Source organism: Sinocyclocheilus grahami, unplaced genomic scaffold, assembly GCF_001515645.1.
Source record: "Sinocyclocheilus grahami isolate Dianchi unplaced genomic scaffold, SAMN03320097.WGS_v1.1 scaffold599.1, whole genome shotgun sequence".
Lineage (NCBI taxonomy): Eukaryota > Metazoa > Chordata > Actinopteri > Cypriniformes > Cyprinidae > Sinocyclocheilus > Sinocyclocheilus grahami.
Window position 1 is genome coordinate 157,155 of NW_015505778.1, and position 15,805 is coordinate 172,959.

Consider the following 15,805-nt stretch of genomic DNA (forward strand, 5'->3'; position numbering starts at 1 on the left):
GCGAAACTGTTAGCCAATCACAGCAGTGGGCATTTACTTGTGAGTCTTGAATGCGCCCGGCCAATAAAAACAGACCGTTTTGCAAAGAGGCTCAAAAACAGGATAAAAATAGCCTATTACTTATAAATTATGATGGGTTTTTTTGTGTAAAATCACACTAACATTATAAGTGAACCTCAGAGAACATTATAAAATACTAACAAAAAGCAGTTCATTACCCCTTTAAAGAAAAGGTTCAGCCAAAAATGAAATTATGTCATTATTTAATCAGCCTAATCTTGTTCCTAACCCAAAGGCTCATTTTTTCTCCAAGAATCCTTAGATAATATAGATATAAAGCCAATAATTCTCATTCAACGTGTGAACTATATTCCAAGTCTTTAAAGCCATATGATGTTTGTGTGAACCAGACTGAAATCAAAGTCAGGTATTATTATCATTCATTAAAATTCTTTTTTTATAGCACTCCATGGAGAAAAGACCAGCAGGAGTAGTTTGAAACAACATGAAGGTGAATCAATAATGACAGAATTTCCATTTTTGGGTGAACTATTGCCACGTCATGCACCAATTCACGTAAGAATTGTACAACCCAATTAGAGACAAAAAAAAATAAATGAGCCGCTTTATGCATTTTCACATTTAAAACTCATTACCTGGAATTGGATCCGTCACTTAAACAGTCAGATCTCCGGATGACTAACAGGTTTTCTCACCATAGTTCACACATATTGTGCTCCACATGATTGAAACTTCAGACAATCTTACGCAATATCCCATGCTGGGTTTGTGGGGCACAGTATATTAATGCGAATGTAAATAAACTACCCCGGGTGAGCATTAATGGGGTTGCTATGCAACCATCGGCATGCAGGGACAATTTGTGGCAGTTTGGCAGAAGGCTGGAGAAACTGTTACTTGCTGTTTCCTAGAGCAGAGATCCGCTGCATCTGCGTCTTTCCCAAAGTAAATGTGACAAGTCATGCTCTCAGTGTTCAGATCTCACATGGCTAAGTATAGCTCAGTTTCATCATCACTTCTGCCGTCTTCAGAGGGCATAAGATGAGGCTTTTCCTGCTTGGATCACGCTTACTTGCGTGTTGTAAATGTAGTGGGTCTCTTGCCAACTCCTCATACGTAAGCAGGAAAGGAAGTCTTGTGAAAAATGTTGTCATTATTTCATGTCACTGATGGTCATCCTGAAACATGTTTTATAATCCAGCACTACTCACCATTGGCTCGACTTCAGTGAATTCTAATAAAGCTTTAGCATGTGACACATGAAATCGTAAATGACGGCCAGAAGATAAGCCTTCTCCTTCTTCTAAAACAATGTGGGTGTGATTTTGCTGTCAGTTTACTAAAATTGTCATTGTTCACCACTGATTGGCAGGGAAAGTCTGCAACAATCTGAGATCTGTGTCAAAGCCACTATTAGTAGTGGATCTAACAAAAATAAAAGCATTTTAGGCCAAATGTATGTCGACTTCCCCACGACTTCAACCCAAAGGTTGCGGGTTCGAGTCTCGTACCGGCAGGGATTGTAGATGGGGGGAGTGAATGAACAGTGCTCTCTCACCTTCAATACCACGACTGAGGTGCCCTTGAGCAAGGCACTGAACCCCCAACTGCTCCCCGGGTGCCGCAGCATAAATGGCTGCCCACTGCTCCGGGTGCGTGTTCATGGTGTGTGTGTGTGTGTGTGTGTTCACTGCTGTGTGTGTGCACTTTGGATGGGTTAAATGCAGAGCACTAATTCCAAGTATGGGTCACCATACTTGGCCACATGTCACGTCACTTTCATTTGATCAAATCAGGGTTTCAAAGTCACTTGGTACATAACTTTAAGAAAAGATACTCCCATAATGTTCTGTTTAGCCTTAAATGAAATAACTGTATTTATTTCTTTATAAGCATTTTAAGTATTCACATGTCTTACATGACACAATAAATAACACAAATAAAACAAAGATTGCTGGAGGATGTTTTACAAGAAAATACTACTTCAGTTTTCTATTTCTAAATTTCATGTTTAATTCAATGTGATGCTTGCCATTTCTGTTATTATTTGTGAAATTTACTAGCATTTTCGGAGTAAAATCAGAGTACAATTACACTGTACAATTACAACTTCCAGAGTACAATTAATAAATTGTAAATATATTTTTATGTCTGGATGCATATCAAATCCATATCGACACCAGGAAAAAGTACATGCCTACTAAATATCAAGTAACTTCTGTCAGACAATAGAGATAAATTCAGCTTCTATATCTTCAGCACAAGGAATCTGTAATCTGATTAATATGTTCCTAACATTTAATTCCTTCAGTTGCCTCCCAGCAAATTGGGTGACCTGTTGCTTCAAATATTTAATTGCTTAAAATTTAGACTGCTGTGCACCAAAGGGGTCTGTCTGAAGTTAATTCAGCAAATTAATACAAATTAAGAGATGGAAAGTTGTTTTTTTTTTTTTCATCAAATTAGATTTGGGGAAATTTAGCATTACATCACTTGTTCACCAATGGATCCTCTGCAGTGAATGGGTGCCGTCAGAATGAGAGTCCAAACAGCACACTAAATAAAAACATAATAAAACATCACAATAACATAAAAACATCACAATAATCCACAAGTAATTCACATGACTCCAGTCAATCAGTTACATCTTGTGAAGCGAAAAACTGTGTTTGTAAGAAACAAATTAATCAAGGCATTTTAATTTCAAACCATTACTTCTAGCCAAAACAAGAGTCCATAATCCATAATAACGCTTCCTCCACTGAAAAAGTACATCCCCTGTTGTCCTCTCACATCAAAATCACCTACATATTTGTTTAGAACTGTTATGGACTGGTTTTGCTTGTAAACTGAAAATTTCCTGATTCAGACAAGACAACTTTTTCCACTGGAATAAGCAATTTTATGTATAGAGGACTCATATTTTAGCCATAAGCAATGGTTTGAAATTAAAACCATCTAAATGATGAATTTGTTTCTTACAAACATGCAGATTTTTGCTTCACACGATATTAACTGATGGACTGGATTGGTGTGGATTATTGTGATGTTTTTATCAGCTGTTTGGACTCTCATTCTGACGGCACCCATTCACTGCAGAGGATCCATTGGTGAGCAAGTAATGTAATGCTACAGTTCTCCAAATCTGTTCTGATGGAGAAACAAATTCATCTACATTATGGAAAGTCTGAGGGTGAGTAAATTTTCAGCCAATTTTCATTCTTGGGTGAACTATTTTGACATTTAATATTACACATTCACTCGCTTTCAAAGTTCACATTAGGGCGTACACATAATTGCCAAAACTGCTTACTAAATACATTCATGAAGAGGACCACAGTCAGTCTTAGGGGGTTTGGAATCAAATGAGAGGGCGGACACAAGGGCAAGGCAATAAATTAGAGGAAATTAGCATCTCAAGTGGCTAGAGGCAACTACCGACATATTCTACAGCTACAACAATACACCAGGAGGAGGTGAGCCACCTGCCAAGTGTACATTACTGGGAGCAGACTGAAAGGTTTGGCGGTAAAGAGCATGCCTCCTGTTGTGACTGGCAGGGGTTAGTTTGGAGAGGCAAAAATGGTTCATGGGTGCAGTGCTGTGAAAATGCTCTCACTTGAATGCCTATTCAAAGCCATTCATGCGATATTTCAACTCAAGCACTTCTGTTTTTTAAATGCCAAAACCCTACAGCGCAGAATGATGATTTTTAAATGTGTCTGAAACATTTTGGAAGCAATTTTTCTCTTGCAACATATCCAATGACCTTAGCATTAAAGCAAACTCTGTGCTCCCACCTATTTAGCTACACTTCTAAAATTAGTTTGATTTGTTTTACACTCTTAAAAATAAAGGTTTTTATTGGCATCTATGGTTCCATGAAGAACCTTTAAAATCCATGGAAACTTTCCAGACACTCTGAATTCAGCTCAAGACTAGAATATCTTTAAGACTAGAAACCATCTTATTAACAGTTTATATTTTTAAAGGGCAACTAGAGACCAATTCAGCAAGAGCGACACCAAAAAAAAGATTTTGTTTTTGTTTTTTTGAACAAGGTGCACTTCACAATCAACTTCAGACTACTTTTTCAGACTGGCAATAAGTGAACTTTTAAATGCTTCCAGAGACCCTGTTGCACTGAGGGGGGCTGTGCATTCAGAAAAGCCCTGTGGTGTCTGAACCAAATACGTGGACAGCTGATGGCTTAAATAAGATGTGAATACGTCTAAAAGGACTTTTGTTTATGGTCAACAAAACCAAAAAGGAGATTTTACATCACAAACGGCATTAGAAAGAACTCATACAGCACTGCAACAAAACCTGCGGCAGACCACACGGAAATAAAACATGATAAAAGAAGAAAGAGATCTATGTTATGTCTGTGAATAGATCCAAGGTGACCATAAAACTCACCATTCAAACCGGCCGCCTGGCGATGAAAAGCTAAATTGGAAGTGCATTAAATGAGGCTACGGTTATTACTCCTCAAGTTCAGTTCTAAGCCAACGTTCAAACAGCATCAGCCCTATTTTCGAGAGCTAAATGTGTTTTTTTCTCGTGTTGATTGGTTGTAAACTAGAGTGACAACCAAAATGTATAACTGAACAGACTCTCGATTTGTGTGTGAACCTGTGCCGGGGTTTACACTGCTGCTCTCTACTGAAAATAAAGTGATTTGTGAGTTACTACATGGAGCATTTCCTTTCATAAGAGTCATCAATTTAACAAACTGTAAAAACTGAAGTAGGCCTGTGAGAACTATTACAAATTTTATCATCATAAAATTTAATTTACATAATGAGGGGGGCATTTACATTTACATCCAAGTGGTAAATTATATCTTCACAGAGCAGAAACTAAACCCCAAACTGTAGCTATAAACTGCTTTATCATCTAGAAATTTTAGAATCAGAAGGTTTTTCCTCCAGAACTTCAGACCTTATTATGAAGTGTTACCAACTGGCTGATCTCATACACTCTTAAAAGTAAAGGTTCTTTACTGGCATCGATGGTTCCACGAAGAACCTTCAACATTCATGAAACTTTTCCATTGGACACAAAGTTCTTTATAGTGGAAAAAGGTCCTTTAGATTATTAAAATGTTCTTGACACTTTTAAAAACCGTTCACAGAAAGGTTATTTGGGGAACCCAAAATAGTTCCTTTTGTGGTATCACTGCAAAAAAAAAACTTTTGGAATCTTTTTTTTTTTTTACATAGGGCAAAATAAGGTAAATTGGGCCTTTAACTGAATTCACTCAATATACTGGTAAATAAATCATGTAAATAATGCTAAATGGGAGCATGTATTTTAAAGGGGTCATATAATGCTACATGCACTTTTACAAGTTGTTTGAACTGAAATGTGTGTTGGCAGTGTGTGTACACAACCACCCTAAAATGATAAAAATCCACCCAGTGGTTTTTTGTTAATCTACTAAAATCTTTTTTTGTAGATTAAGTAGTTTTGACGCGGAGAGGGTGGGGTCAGCAGAGCTCATTAAAGGGGTCATATGATGCGATTTCAAGTTTTCCTTTCTCTTTGGAGTGTTACAAGCTGAACTTTTGGAATCTTTTTTTTTTTTTACATAGGGCAAAATAAGGTAAATTGGGCCTTTAACTGAATTCACTCAATATACTGGTAAATAAATCAATGCTAAATGGGAGCATGTATTTTAAAGGGGTCATATAATGCTACATGCACTTTTACAAGTTGTTTGAACTGAAATGTGTGTTGGCAGTGTGTGTACACAACCACCCTAAAATGATAAAAATCCACCCAGTGGTTTTTTGTTAATCTACTAAAATCTTTACCCCTTTCTCAAATCGAGCCGATCTCAGATGCCCTCCCACCGCTCCCATGATAGTTTGATTGACAGTAGCGTTTCAGCACAGACTGGCCTGGCGTCTTACCTTAGGCCCGCCCTGAGTGAGCTGTCATCAATCCGCCATTGTTTCACTGCTGGAGCAGTTGTAGACAAGAATGACTCCTAAGCGATTGAGGTGTTCTGTTGTTGGATATAATAATGAACATAGCAGTCGTCGTTTACTCCCGACATCTGAGAAGACGCAGTGGATTATGTTTGTTTTTGAAGGAAATGCGTCCCCGATCTACATAAATGCATCTATGTTTGTGCGAATCATTCGTGATCCAGCTTCACCTACAGAAGAAATGAGTGTAAGGTTTTTTTAACGAATCTTTGCAAATCGCCTTTCCTAATAATGTGCTAATTAGTAAGTTTTGACGCGGAGAGGGTGGGGTCAGCAGAGCTCATTAAAGGGGTCATATGATGCACTGCGCTTGTCGGAAGGAGGGACTTTGTAGAAAACGAAGCGGTTGAGAGAGGCGGGGCATAGAGGACCTACAATAATGTACAGTATTTGAAAAATAATGTGTTTTTTGAACATTAAAGCATGTCAACATATTTTGTTACACTAAATAATGATCTTTAAAAAAGCATCATATGACCCCTTTAACATTTAAAGGAAAATGCTACAAAACTGCGTGCTCTGAAAAGAGCTGTTTTTGACAGGGTAAAAAAGGTGTTTTTTACACTACCATTGAGAAATTTTAACCAAACTATGTTACAGATTTTTCATTAAGACCCTAAAGAATCATATCAACTTGTGGAAAATGGGCATCCTATGACCCCTTTAATAAAATAAATAAATTATTAAAATGCAGTTTCGTGTCTTATACAAATTATTTATGGCCATTAAATTTTCAGTATCCAAAGTAAAGCAATACACCATCGTGTGTTAAACAGTTAAGAGGTTTTTCCAAAGAACACCCCATACCCGAGGTAAAATCACTGTAATGCACAGCCTCTTGTGGTTTACTGGCCTATCTGTATATCATCTGTTACAGCTGTAAAACACAGTAAAGTAAACAGCAAGAATACTTTGACATGACCTACCTTCCATGACATAGACCAGGGAGCCCACATCGCCTTCTTTGATGATACAACTATCTTTATCATACTCCACAGGGTACATGCAGTCCACAATCTCCTGAATCTGAGACAGCTCCAAGTTCTTCATGAAGTCATTGTCAAGAATGGCCTCTTTGATTAGTTCTTTAGACCTGTGGATAACAAGGACTAAATGAAAAACTGCTTAATTTAAAAATAGGGGTGGACGATATGGCAAAAATATCATATCACGATTTTGTCAGGAAGGATCACGATCCACCATCTTATCATGATTTTTTTTTTCATGTTGATTTTTAAGACTATTTTGCAAGCTATGATAAAAATCTAGTAAGCCCTACAACTAACACGCAAGTAAAAAGTGCTCAAGCTTATTCAAGACAAGTAAACAGTCAAAACAAAGAACAAATAAGAAGCAATGTATCAAATGAATAAAATAGAACAAAGATACAAATGAAGTAAACAGTGCTTTAAATTTTTCAGGTAATAGTTCGATGAAAAATGCAACACTTTATGAATTAAATATAATTAATACAATTTTTAATAATTTAATAATTAAAAATAATAATTAAATCTACAAAAAATTTATTTGGTCAAAAGCAGGGAGTGATTTTCTATTTTTTTTTTCTTATGTTGCTTGATTAATATTAATGGTACAGGCAGTAGCAGATTTATTATGGCTGCTGTCACTTTAAGACCTAATTCACAGACCTAATATACTGACACACATCCTACTTTCTCACAACTATTTACATTCAACTAAAACATAACTAAATGGGTTTACATGCCGCAGCATGCATTTTGACACATTTTTGTGTGTATTTGACCTCTGCGGCCTTCAAAGGCATGACCTTTGAAGTCTGCATCCTTCGAAGGATGCAGCCTCAGAACTGGGACACAGCTAGTACGTTGTTACCGGATTCAGATCTCTTTCTCAGCTTACTGCGCTTTTAATATCAACCACGTCCCACTCTCTGCTTTCTCATTTGTCCATTGCTCTGTTAATAACTTAAAAAAATCCTGCCAACTGAAAACGGTATGGATATATTTATATATAGACATAAATAGGACGCATTAGGTCACAGTCTCTAAGATTTGCTTGAAAAGTAGATAAAGATCACTGTTTATAAAACAAAAACAGATGAAGACATTTTTGAAAACCCATTAGCAAAGCTACTGGGTTCCTCCGAAAGAACTGAAATCTCACAGATCTCTAATTTTTTCTTGAAATACTAGACACCTCCATTCAACACCACAGCGTGTGAGATTACTCACAGAAAAGTGTCAGCCGCTTAAATAATCAGAGAGAATCCCCCATACCTGGGTTTGTGAATGCAATCAATACCTCACCACATCAATAGATGAATTCCTTCATATGGAGTGCATCTTGGCTCTACATGATGAGTCATTTTCATTGACAACACCACAGTTTATTGGAAAAATGCTTGTCAGGAGGCCTTGCTAGTGCCACTGCATTCCAAGTTTCATTCCACAAATCTATTTCTTAATCATGCACTGGACAAATTTGATTATTCAATCATTGCACAAGCAGATCTCCTTGTGGAAATATTGGATATTTTTTCTCCTTTGATTAGAAATGGCAGTGTGGCAGAGATGATGGCAAGAATGGACCATCTGTGCAAGAGTGCACGAGTACTGGAGCCCGAGGAGGACATGGGGCGGACAGATGACTGCTCAGATACACTGCGACACTACCACTCACACACTCCTGCTGGGTACTAATGTCCCATGGGCGGATGATAAGACCTCACGATCTGTAGATCTGCCTGGACTAATGACATTAACTATCAGCACAGTTTCTGATTCGTCATCCATGTGGGCACCAGCGCTACAAACAATGGCATTTTTGTATAAGAAACTGACCTCTCACTAAATATAACTCACTAATTCTTGAGATATGAGACAAAACAAGTACTGCACCTACCATTACTTGGGAAAAAAGCAACATTTGGGGAGAGATGGTCACTAAAAAATTAACATGTTAATTTATATCAAATTATGATCTTACATTATCACTAACTCAGATGAATATTCAAAGATAACTAAAGGCTTGTTCACACCAAGGACGATGTACTATAAAGATATACTATAAAGATGATGATAAAGAAACGATTCTAAAAATCATTTTTAATATTAAATAATAGCAGAGTCCACACCACAATTATAACGATAAAGGCACAGGGAAACAATATTGTTGGAATCACTTTCTGAACAATTTTTTCCAGCTGATGAACGATAAAAACAATGACACCCAATCAGAACCAATCCTGCTATAACGAGCTTGAGAATTTAAAGCGGCAGACGAGCATGCACTTAGAATAAACAGACATTATCATCCGCTGGTATAGACGCTAATGTAGTTATCGTTATAGTTATCGTTCATGGTGTGGACGGGTCTTAAGACTACTGTTTAGTAAAAAATCTCTATGTTGATTACACCAAAAAGTGTAAAGAATTGTGGCACTACTGTACCTCTTTTATAAAGTTTTGCAAATATGTCCTTACTTTGTCTTTAAAGCATTTTTTTTTAAAGCATTAAAAACTAGGCAACTTCAAAGTCAGTGTTTTTCCTGAAGTTCCCCTTTTCATATTTCACTAGCCATGAGTTCAAAATTATTACAGCCTTTATTTATATACACACATACTGTATATATATATATATATATATATATATATATATTCTCAACACATTTTATTACACAGAACAACCTCAATATTAACTCAAAATATGATGTAAATCAGTTGTTTGAGATTTTTAGACAATTTTCCAAATTTTGTCATGTTACTGTCAACTGTCATGTTAGCTAATATCACCAGAAAAACAATGACTAATATGTGATATCAAAATATGTGTTTCCTTAACACCTGCACTTTATTTATTAAAGTGAATGCAAAATGTATTAATATTTTGGCTTGATTTTTTTATTTAATTTTTTTGCATCTGATGGTGCTGATACAAATGTAATAACTTAATAATGTTTATTAGTTCTAACAAATAAGTTTTTGCTCAAAACTAACCAAAGTTAAAAATAATTTGTTTATAAATTCCACACAAGAGGGACTTGTTGTTGTTTCAAAATAAAGGGAAATACAGTATATATTGGTATCGCCATCGGCATCAGCTAACGGCCAAAATGATTTTAAAATATCTGCATATCAGATATTGGCAAAAATCTAATATCGTGCATCCCTAATTTAAAATAGTGCTCTTTATTTCACTTTTTTCCTAGTACTCAGGAATCAGTGAACTACTGATATTGAAAAAGACCAAATGCACAAAAAAGCAACTGTTTATCGTCTTTGACTGAGGTCAGCTGATAAAACTCGAGTCATCACTGCTAATAACTGTTCAAATCAAACTCAGGCAGCAGCAGATATGCATGATCATTTCAAGGGGAACATTGATGACTGAAATTAATAGGACACTTATAGGATTATAAACTAATTTCATGTGTTGTTTTCTTATCAACCCCATTGTGCAATTGTCTAGAGAAATATGGCTTCAATTGTTCCTTCTGTCTGACACTGAAAGGGGGATTAACAACAAATCATTCTACTTTTCATACTTGATGAAGACATTACATTGATACAATCTATCATTCCCATACAGACATGGTGAGCCATCGACCGGCAATAATGAGAGGTGTAAATAAGACTAGGGGACAGGGGAACAGAAGACAGGTAAGACTTGATCACTCAAAATGGTGCAGGTGCACTCTAAGAAGTGCACTCTGTGAAGTAGCTCATGCACCAAACTTTCTCTTTGAGCTCAAAGCTGCAGGTGGTGGACAGATTTCAAAGTCTTCAGAGATGGGTAACAGTATTGCTCTGAAGGGGTTACCATAGCAAAAAAGTGCAGAAAATGCCACCTCGCATCAGGAGCCTCAATTTAATTTGAGTCTTTGATATTTGAGGCATCATTATGGTGTCCTCCTGGCAGGCCGCTTGGTGGAATGGCGAAGTGATTTTGAAGCCAGATGGAGCATGGCTTTGTTGAGCCACGCTGAACAACTTCAAATAGGCTGGCAGATAGTGTAGACTGGCACACTTGCAGTATGTGTTGCCATCTCCTAACTAACAGTCCTTCCCTCTCAGCACTCTTTTACAGCTCTTCTTAAGCCACTCTCCGCTCTTTTGTTTAACAATGATTCATGTCTGCCCAGACACAGAGAACAACACTGAGCCATTTCCATAAAAGGAGAAAATATGCTCTTTTGGTAGGAAGCAAGATGGATACATTCCGCAAAACTTAACAGGGGCCCCAGAGTGGGAGAGAACAATTGTGCAAGAAAATTTAGACACAACCAAGTTTTTTTTAACCCTATGTCAATGTAATTCCTATTAAAAACGTTAGAATTATTAATAAATAATTTATATTATTAAATTATTTATATTTATGTTAAAGAAATTATATGATGACAATTAAGCTCCACTATAGTCTTTTTTTTTTTATAAAACCAATTAACAAAATTCCATTATATAGATATCAAAGTCAAATCTGTGTTTTAAAAAAATGGTGTAGGATTTAAACAATTTTCACCCAGAAATTGTTAGTAAAATACTAAAAAACAGCACGTCACACACTGAATTAAACATGACATTTTTAAGATATTCTGTAAAAAGCCTGAACTAGTATTTTCTTGTAAAATGTTTAAATTGATTAATTTTACAGGGTTCTTATCTTACCCCTATTCAAACCTACAAGTCTGAGCTGTCTGGTTGGTTTTGGAGGGAAATCCAGGCTTTCGTCATTTGTTTTCTCGTTAACTTCATGTCCGTAAACACAGAAAATAATGTCCTGCTTCTATATCGTGTGAGAGTGGAAAGAAGTGGTGGTAGCTACAATAAATCAAGACAGTGAGTATACAATTAACTTCCCATTGTTATTTTTAGCAGAATGAAAAACGATTGTGAATAAGTTGCATAAAGAAAGCAACCAAACATCGCTCCTTTTATAATTAATACAGCTGTCAATTCCGTTCCCTGACTGAGTTCTGCACTCTTGCGAAAACTTTGGTTATAATCAAAGACACTGACTACGCTGTACACTGAGTCTCATATTTGTATCGGATTGGATATAATGAAAGCATTCACTATAATGAAAGCAATCGCAAGACTGAAAAAGTCAATCAGTAAGCGAGCGTTGAACAAAACGACAGCATTTTGGTCTGTACTGGGTGGATTTCTTCTGCACCAGTGACTATTTTAAACACCACTTATTGGTCATTTCTCAAACATTGCAAAAAAAAAAATTTGTAAATAGAAACATTTTATGCAATAGAAGAAAAACCAGTCAATGAAGTGTGGAAGAACTACTATGTAAGTAACATGCAATTTTCGGTTTTAACCCCAGATGGCGATAGAGAGGCTAAAGTTTGATAGTTCTGGGGACTTTATGATGTAATTTCCTGTTTTAGGTCTTAATTTCTGCATGTGGCTGTAGGGCCGGGTATCGAGTTTTATAATTTTTAGGCACCGACCGAATTGCCTCGATACCATAGAGCAGTGTTTCCCAACCTTTTTTTAGTCACGGCACCCTTTGGAAATTTTTACAAACTTGTGGCACCCTACAAAATTTATTTTGTCACAATATTAGAATTTCTAACTTCGATATGATAATTTGAAAAGTATAGATATTCGGTACAACAGGGAAGAACTGCAGAATATATTGTCATACAGATATTTTTAATATTATTACAAAATGTTGTCCATCAATGGTGGCAATCAGTAGGCTAATTTCTAATGAAGAGACCAATTTATATGACAGATTTTAATGTAGGCTTTTATAAATATGTAAACATTATTGAATTACCATTATAACTAGCTATCTCACAAATTTTTGCTCACTCAGTGTTTTTATTGTTTTACAGTTGGGTAATTTTGGTGCAGTAGCACGAGATAGCTTGATTTCAAACTTTGAATTGAATAAAAAATGACAAGTAAGCAGTCAGTAATAAAATAAGAACAAATAAAGAAATTAATAATGATAGCACAAATAAAAAATAACGACAGGCCTTCGAAGTAAATAAATTGCTTTTTATTTTTTCAGGTCTAACAGTAGGGTTAAGATATTTCACTTTTTTTTTTTTTTTTTTTTTACCAATTATCCAAATAATGTTTAGTCCTAGAAAGCTAGTATTATCAGAACACGTGAGCATAACATCGCACCTAACATAGCAGATGAATGAATGAGAGGGCAGCGTTTCCAGAGTTGCCCATATACCACACGGGGATAATCTCATCAGCGTCAGTGTGCCAATAAGCCTGCAGCACTAGTCGGTGTGTTCGACTTGAAGAGGTGCGGCGCAGATCGATCATCCGCGAGAGCGATTCGAAAGCGCACGGAGCAGTCTGCTCTCTTTAGCTCTCGTGGTACTGTAATACACCGATCGGTCTGCACAGTCGGTCCGTGTCAAGTCGTACACACCTACACTCTGACAAACCCAGCTATTGGGTTGTTTTGACCCAGCGGTAGGGATGTTTTGAACCCAACCGCTGGGTCAAAACAACCCAATAGCTGGGTTTGTCCCTTTTTAACCCAGCATTTTTTTAGAGTGTACTATTGTACACCGGTTACACTCAGAGATGTGGTGCACACGTGAGGCTGTAGTATGAATGCATCCCATCCCCCCATAGAGGTAAGGCTACATTTACACTGGTGCGTTTATGTTTTAAAATGAAAACGATCCTCGCCATACTGGCGTTTCCACCGCGTTTCAAGCCGGCTTTCCACTATCTCCGACAAACGACAAGCGACAGACCGGTCATTCAGTCATTAATTTCCAATGGAGAGTAGCGCGGAAGCTGCGTGGAGTTCCGATCATATGCAGATGTCCGTTCATACTAACGTTACACGACCGAAAGCACGTGTTATGTGACCATGCATGCAAACTGTAGCATCATGCTACATAAGACAATAAATAAGATTTATATTCCGCTTTTACTCAAAACTCACTTTAACCCACCATCGAGTGTTTGTAATAACTTCTGATTGCCGTCTAATGTGTGTTTTGGCCGTGTAATGTTGCTGAAATTAAATATGTTATTACCTCTGAGTCAGAGCAGCGATCATGGAAGAGAGAACACAAGCAGGCAGCGCTGGAAGCTGCAAATGCTCATCATTAAATCAGCAGAAAATAAATAGAAATCATGATTCTGTCTGAGCTATGCTGTTTAAAACGAACACTAACTAGTGTAAATGTAGCCTAACAGATGTGTAAACTGAAGACTAGTTGAGCTTTATTACAACTGTTTGCACTGATTTATTGTGTTGGTTACATTTTGTTCCTTTGTGCAGTGGCTCAGGTGAGGAGTCTTTGAGTTTGTATAAACATCAACAAGCTGAAAAATAAAACCAAAGTTTTTTTTTTTTAGATAATGTAGTCTTGTTAAAATTGATTTCATAAAACTGGTATCGGAAAAAGTATCGTTCAGGAACCGGTATCGAAGTCAAGGTATCGGTATCGGTATCGATATCGAAACTTTTTGAACGATACCCAGCCCTATGTGACTGTTACATTAATTTGGAAACAAAGGTTTACAAGCAATGAATCAGATTTGTCAACAGATTTGCCCCAGAGTTGTGTGCATTTCATTAGAGATCATCATGCAGTTTCATTGAACTTTATATATAGTTTAAAAAGGCTTAAAAGCAATTTCAAATGCTTAACATTTTATGTACACCTTTGTGGCTGATATATGAGACTGAACGATGTTCCTAAAACAGTCATGAAGTCATGAAAGGCCAATAATTATCATATACTGCCTTATATATACTTCTATTATATAGAGGGATTTGTATTGTTCTGAAAGCCTGAAAGCAGCTAATATGCCCGAAACCTGATGTTCTCAGGCATAATTTGAGATGTAACGCTTCATTGGAAGCAATAACATCTGACCGTCTGTACAAAGAGTTCATGTTGTCAGTGTCACAAATGTGCTTTTTCATTTGTGACATTCAAATGTTACAGAATCTTAAATATTTCATCTTCATTGTATGGTTCCTTGTTTTACATTTATAAAAATCCTAAAACTTTGTTCATTTCCAGGGTTTTGGTTCCCAGAATTTGAATGTGGTCCCAGATTTTATGACCCCACTGTATATATCCTTATATAAATACAAATTGTATATTTCTATTTTGCACATTATAACATTAAATATAATAACTAAATGATGTACTGTATTCCAAGTCATCTGCACTATAGTGGTCATTTCCAGCTCATTTTCCAATTTGCACTTCACCATAATTTATTTAATACACATACTGGTACAAAATGTATAGCCTGAATGCACTGTAAGTCGTTTTGGATAAAAGCATCTGCTAAATGCATAAATTATTATTATTATGAAAATGATTTTCTACGCTGCTGTATTACTACGACTTGCACTTCTGGTTAGACCTACTCTACACAAGCACAAAGCTGAATCTAATCTAATAAAATATTTATGATGCAGAAAAATATTATATTTTGAAATTCATACATTCCCTTTGAAAAACAGTGCATCTTTATATTTTTTATATTTTGATTGTTTATTTTAATTTTTTCACATTTCAGTTTTAGTTTTAAAGTTTTATAATCTTCTTGTGTGTTTTAGTCATTTTTCTTAGTTTTTGATTTTTAAATGTCTACATAGTTTTCTTTATTTTTTAGTTATTTTTGAGTTATTTTAGCACATCAAGGTAACTTTTTAATATAAAATAATTTCAAGGTTTTTTATATTTTATTTTATTTTATTTCATGTTTTAGTTTTGGAAAAAAAAATTCCCAAAACAATCTTGAAATGACTATTAGCATACATACATATATATATATATATATATATATATA

At 36.0% G+C, this 15,805-nt stretch overlaps 1 protein-coding gene across 1 annotated transcript in view; it reads right to left on the reverse strand.

The window, feature by feature from the left end:
• prkg1b (protein kinase cGMP-dependent 1b) overlaps window positions 1-15,805 on the reverse strand; it is a 152,834-nt gene that overhangs the window by 129,104 nt on the left and 7,925 nt on the right. Inside the window, exon 2 of the mRNA XM_016240741.1 lies at window positions 6,944-7,110. Within this exon, the coding sequence (XP_016096227.1) occupies window positions 6,944-7,110 (167 nt within the window). The remainder of the gene's footprint in view (window positions 1-6,943; window positions 7,111-15,805) is intronic.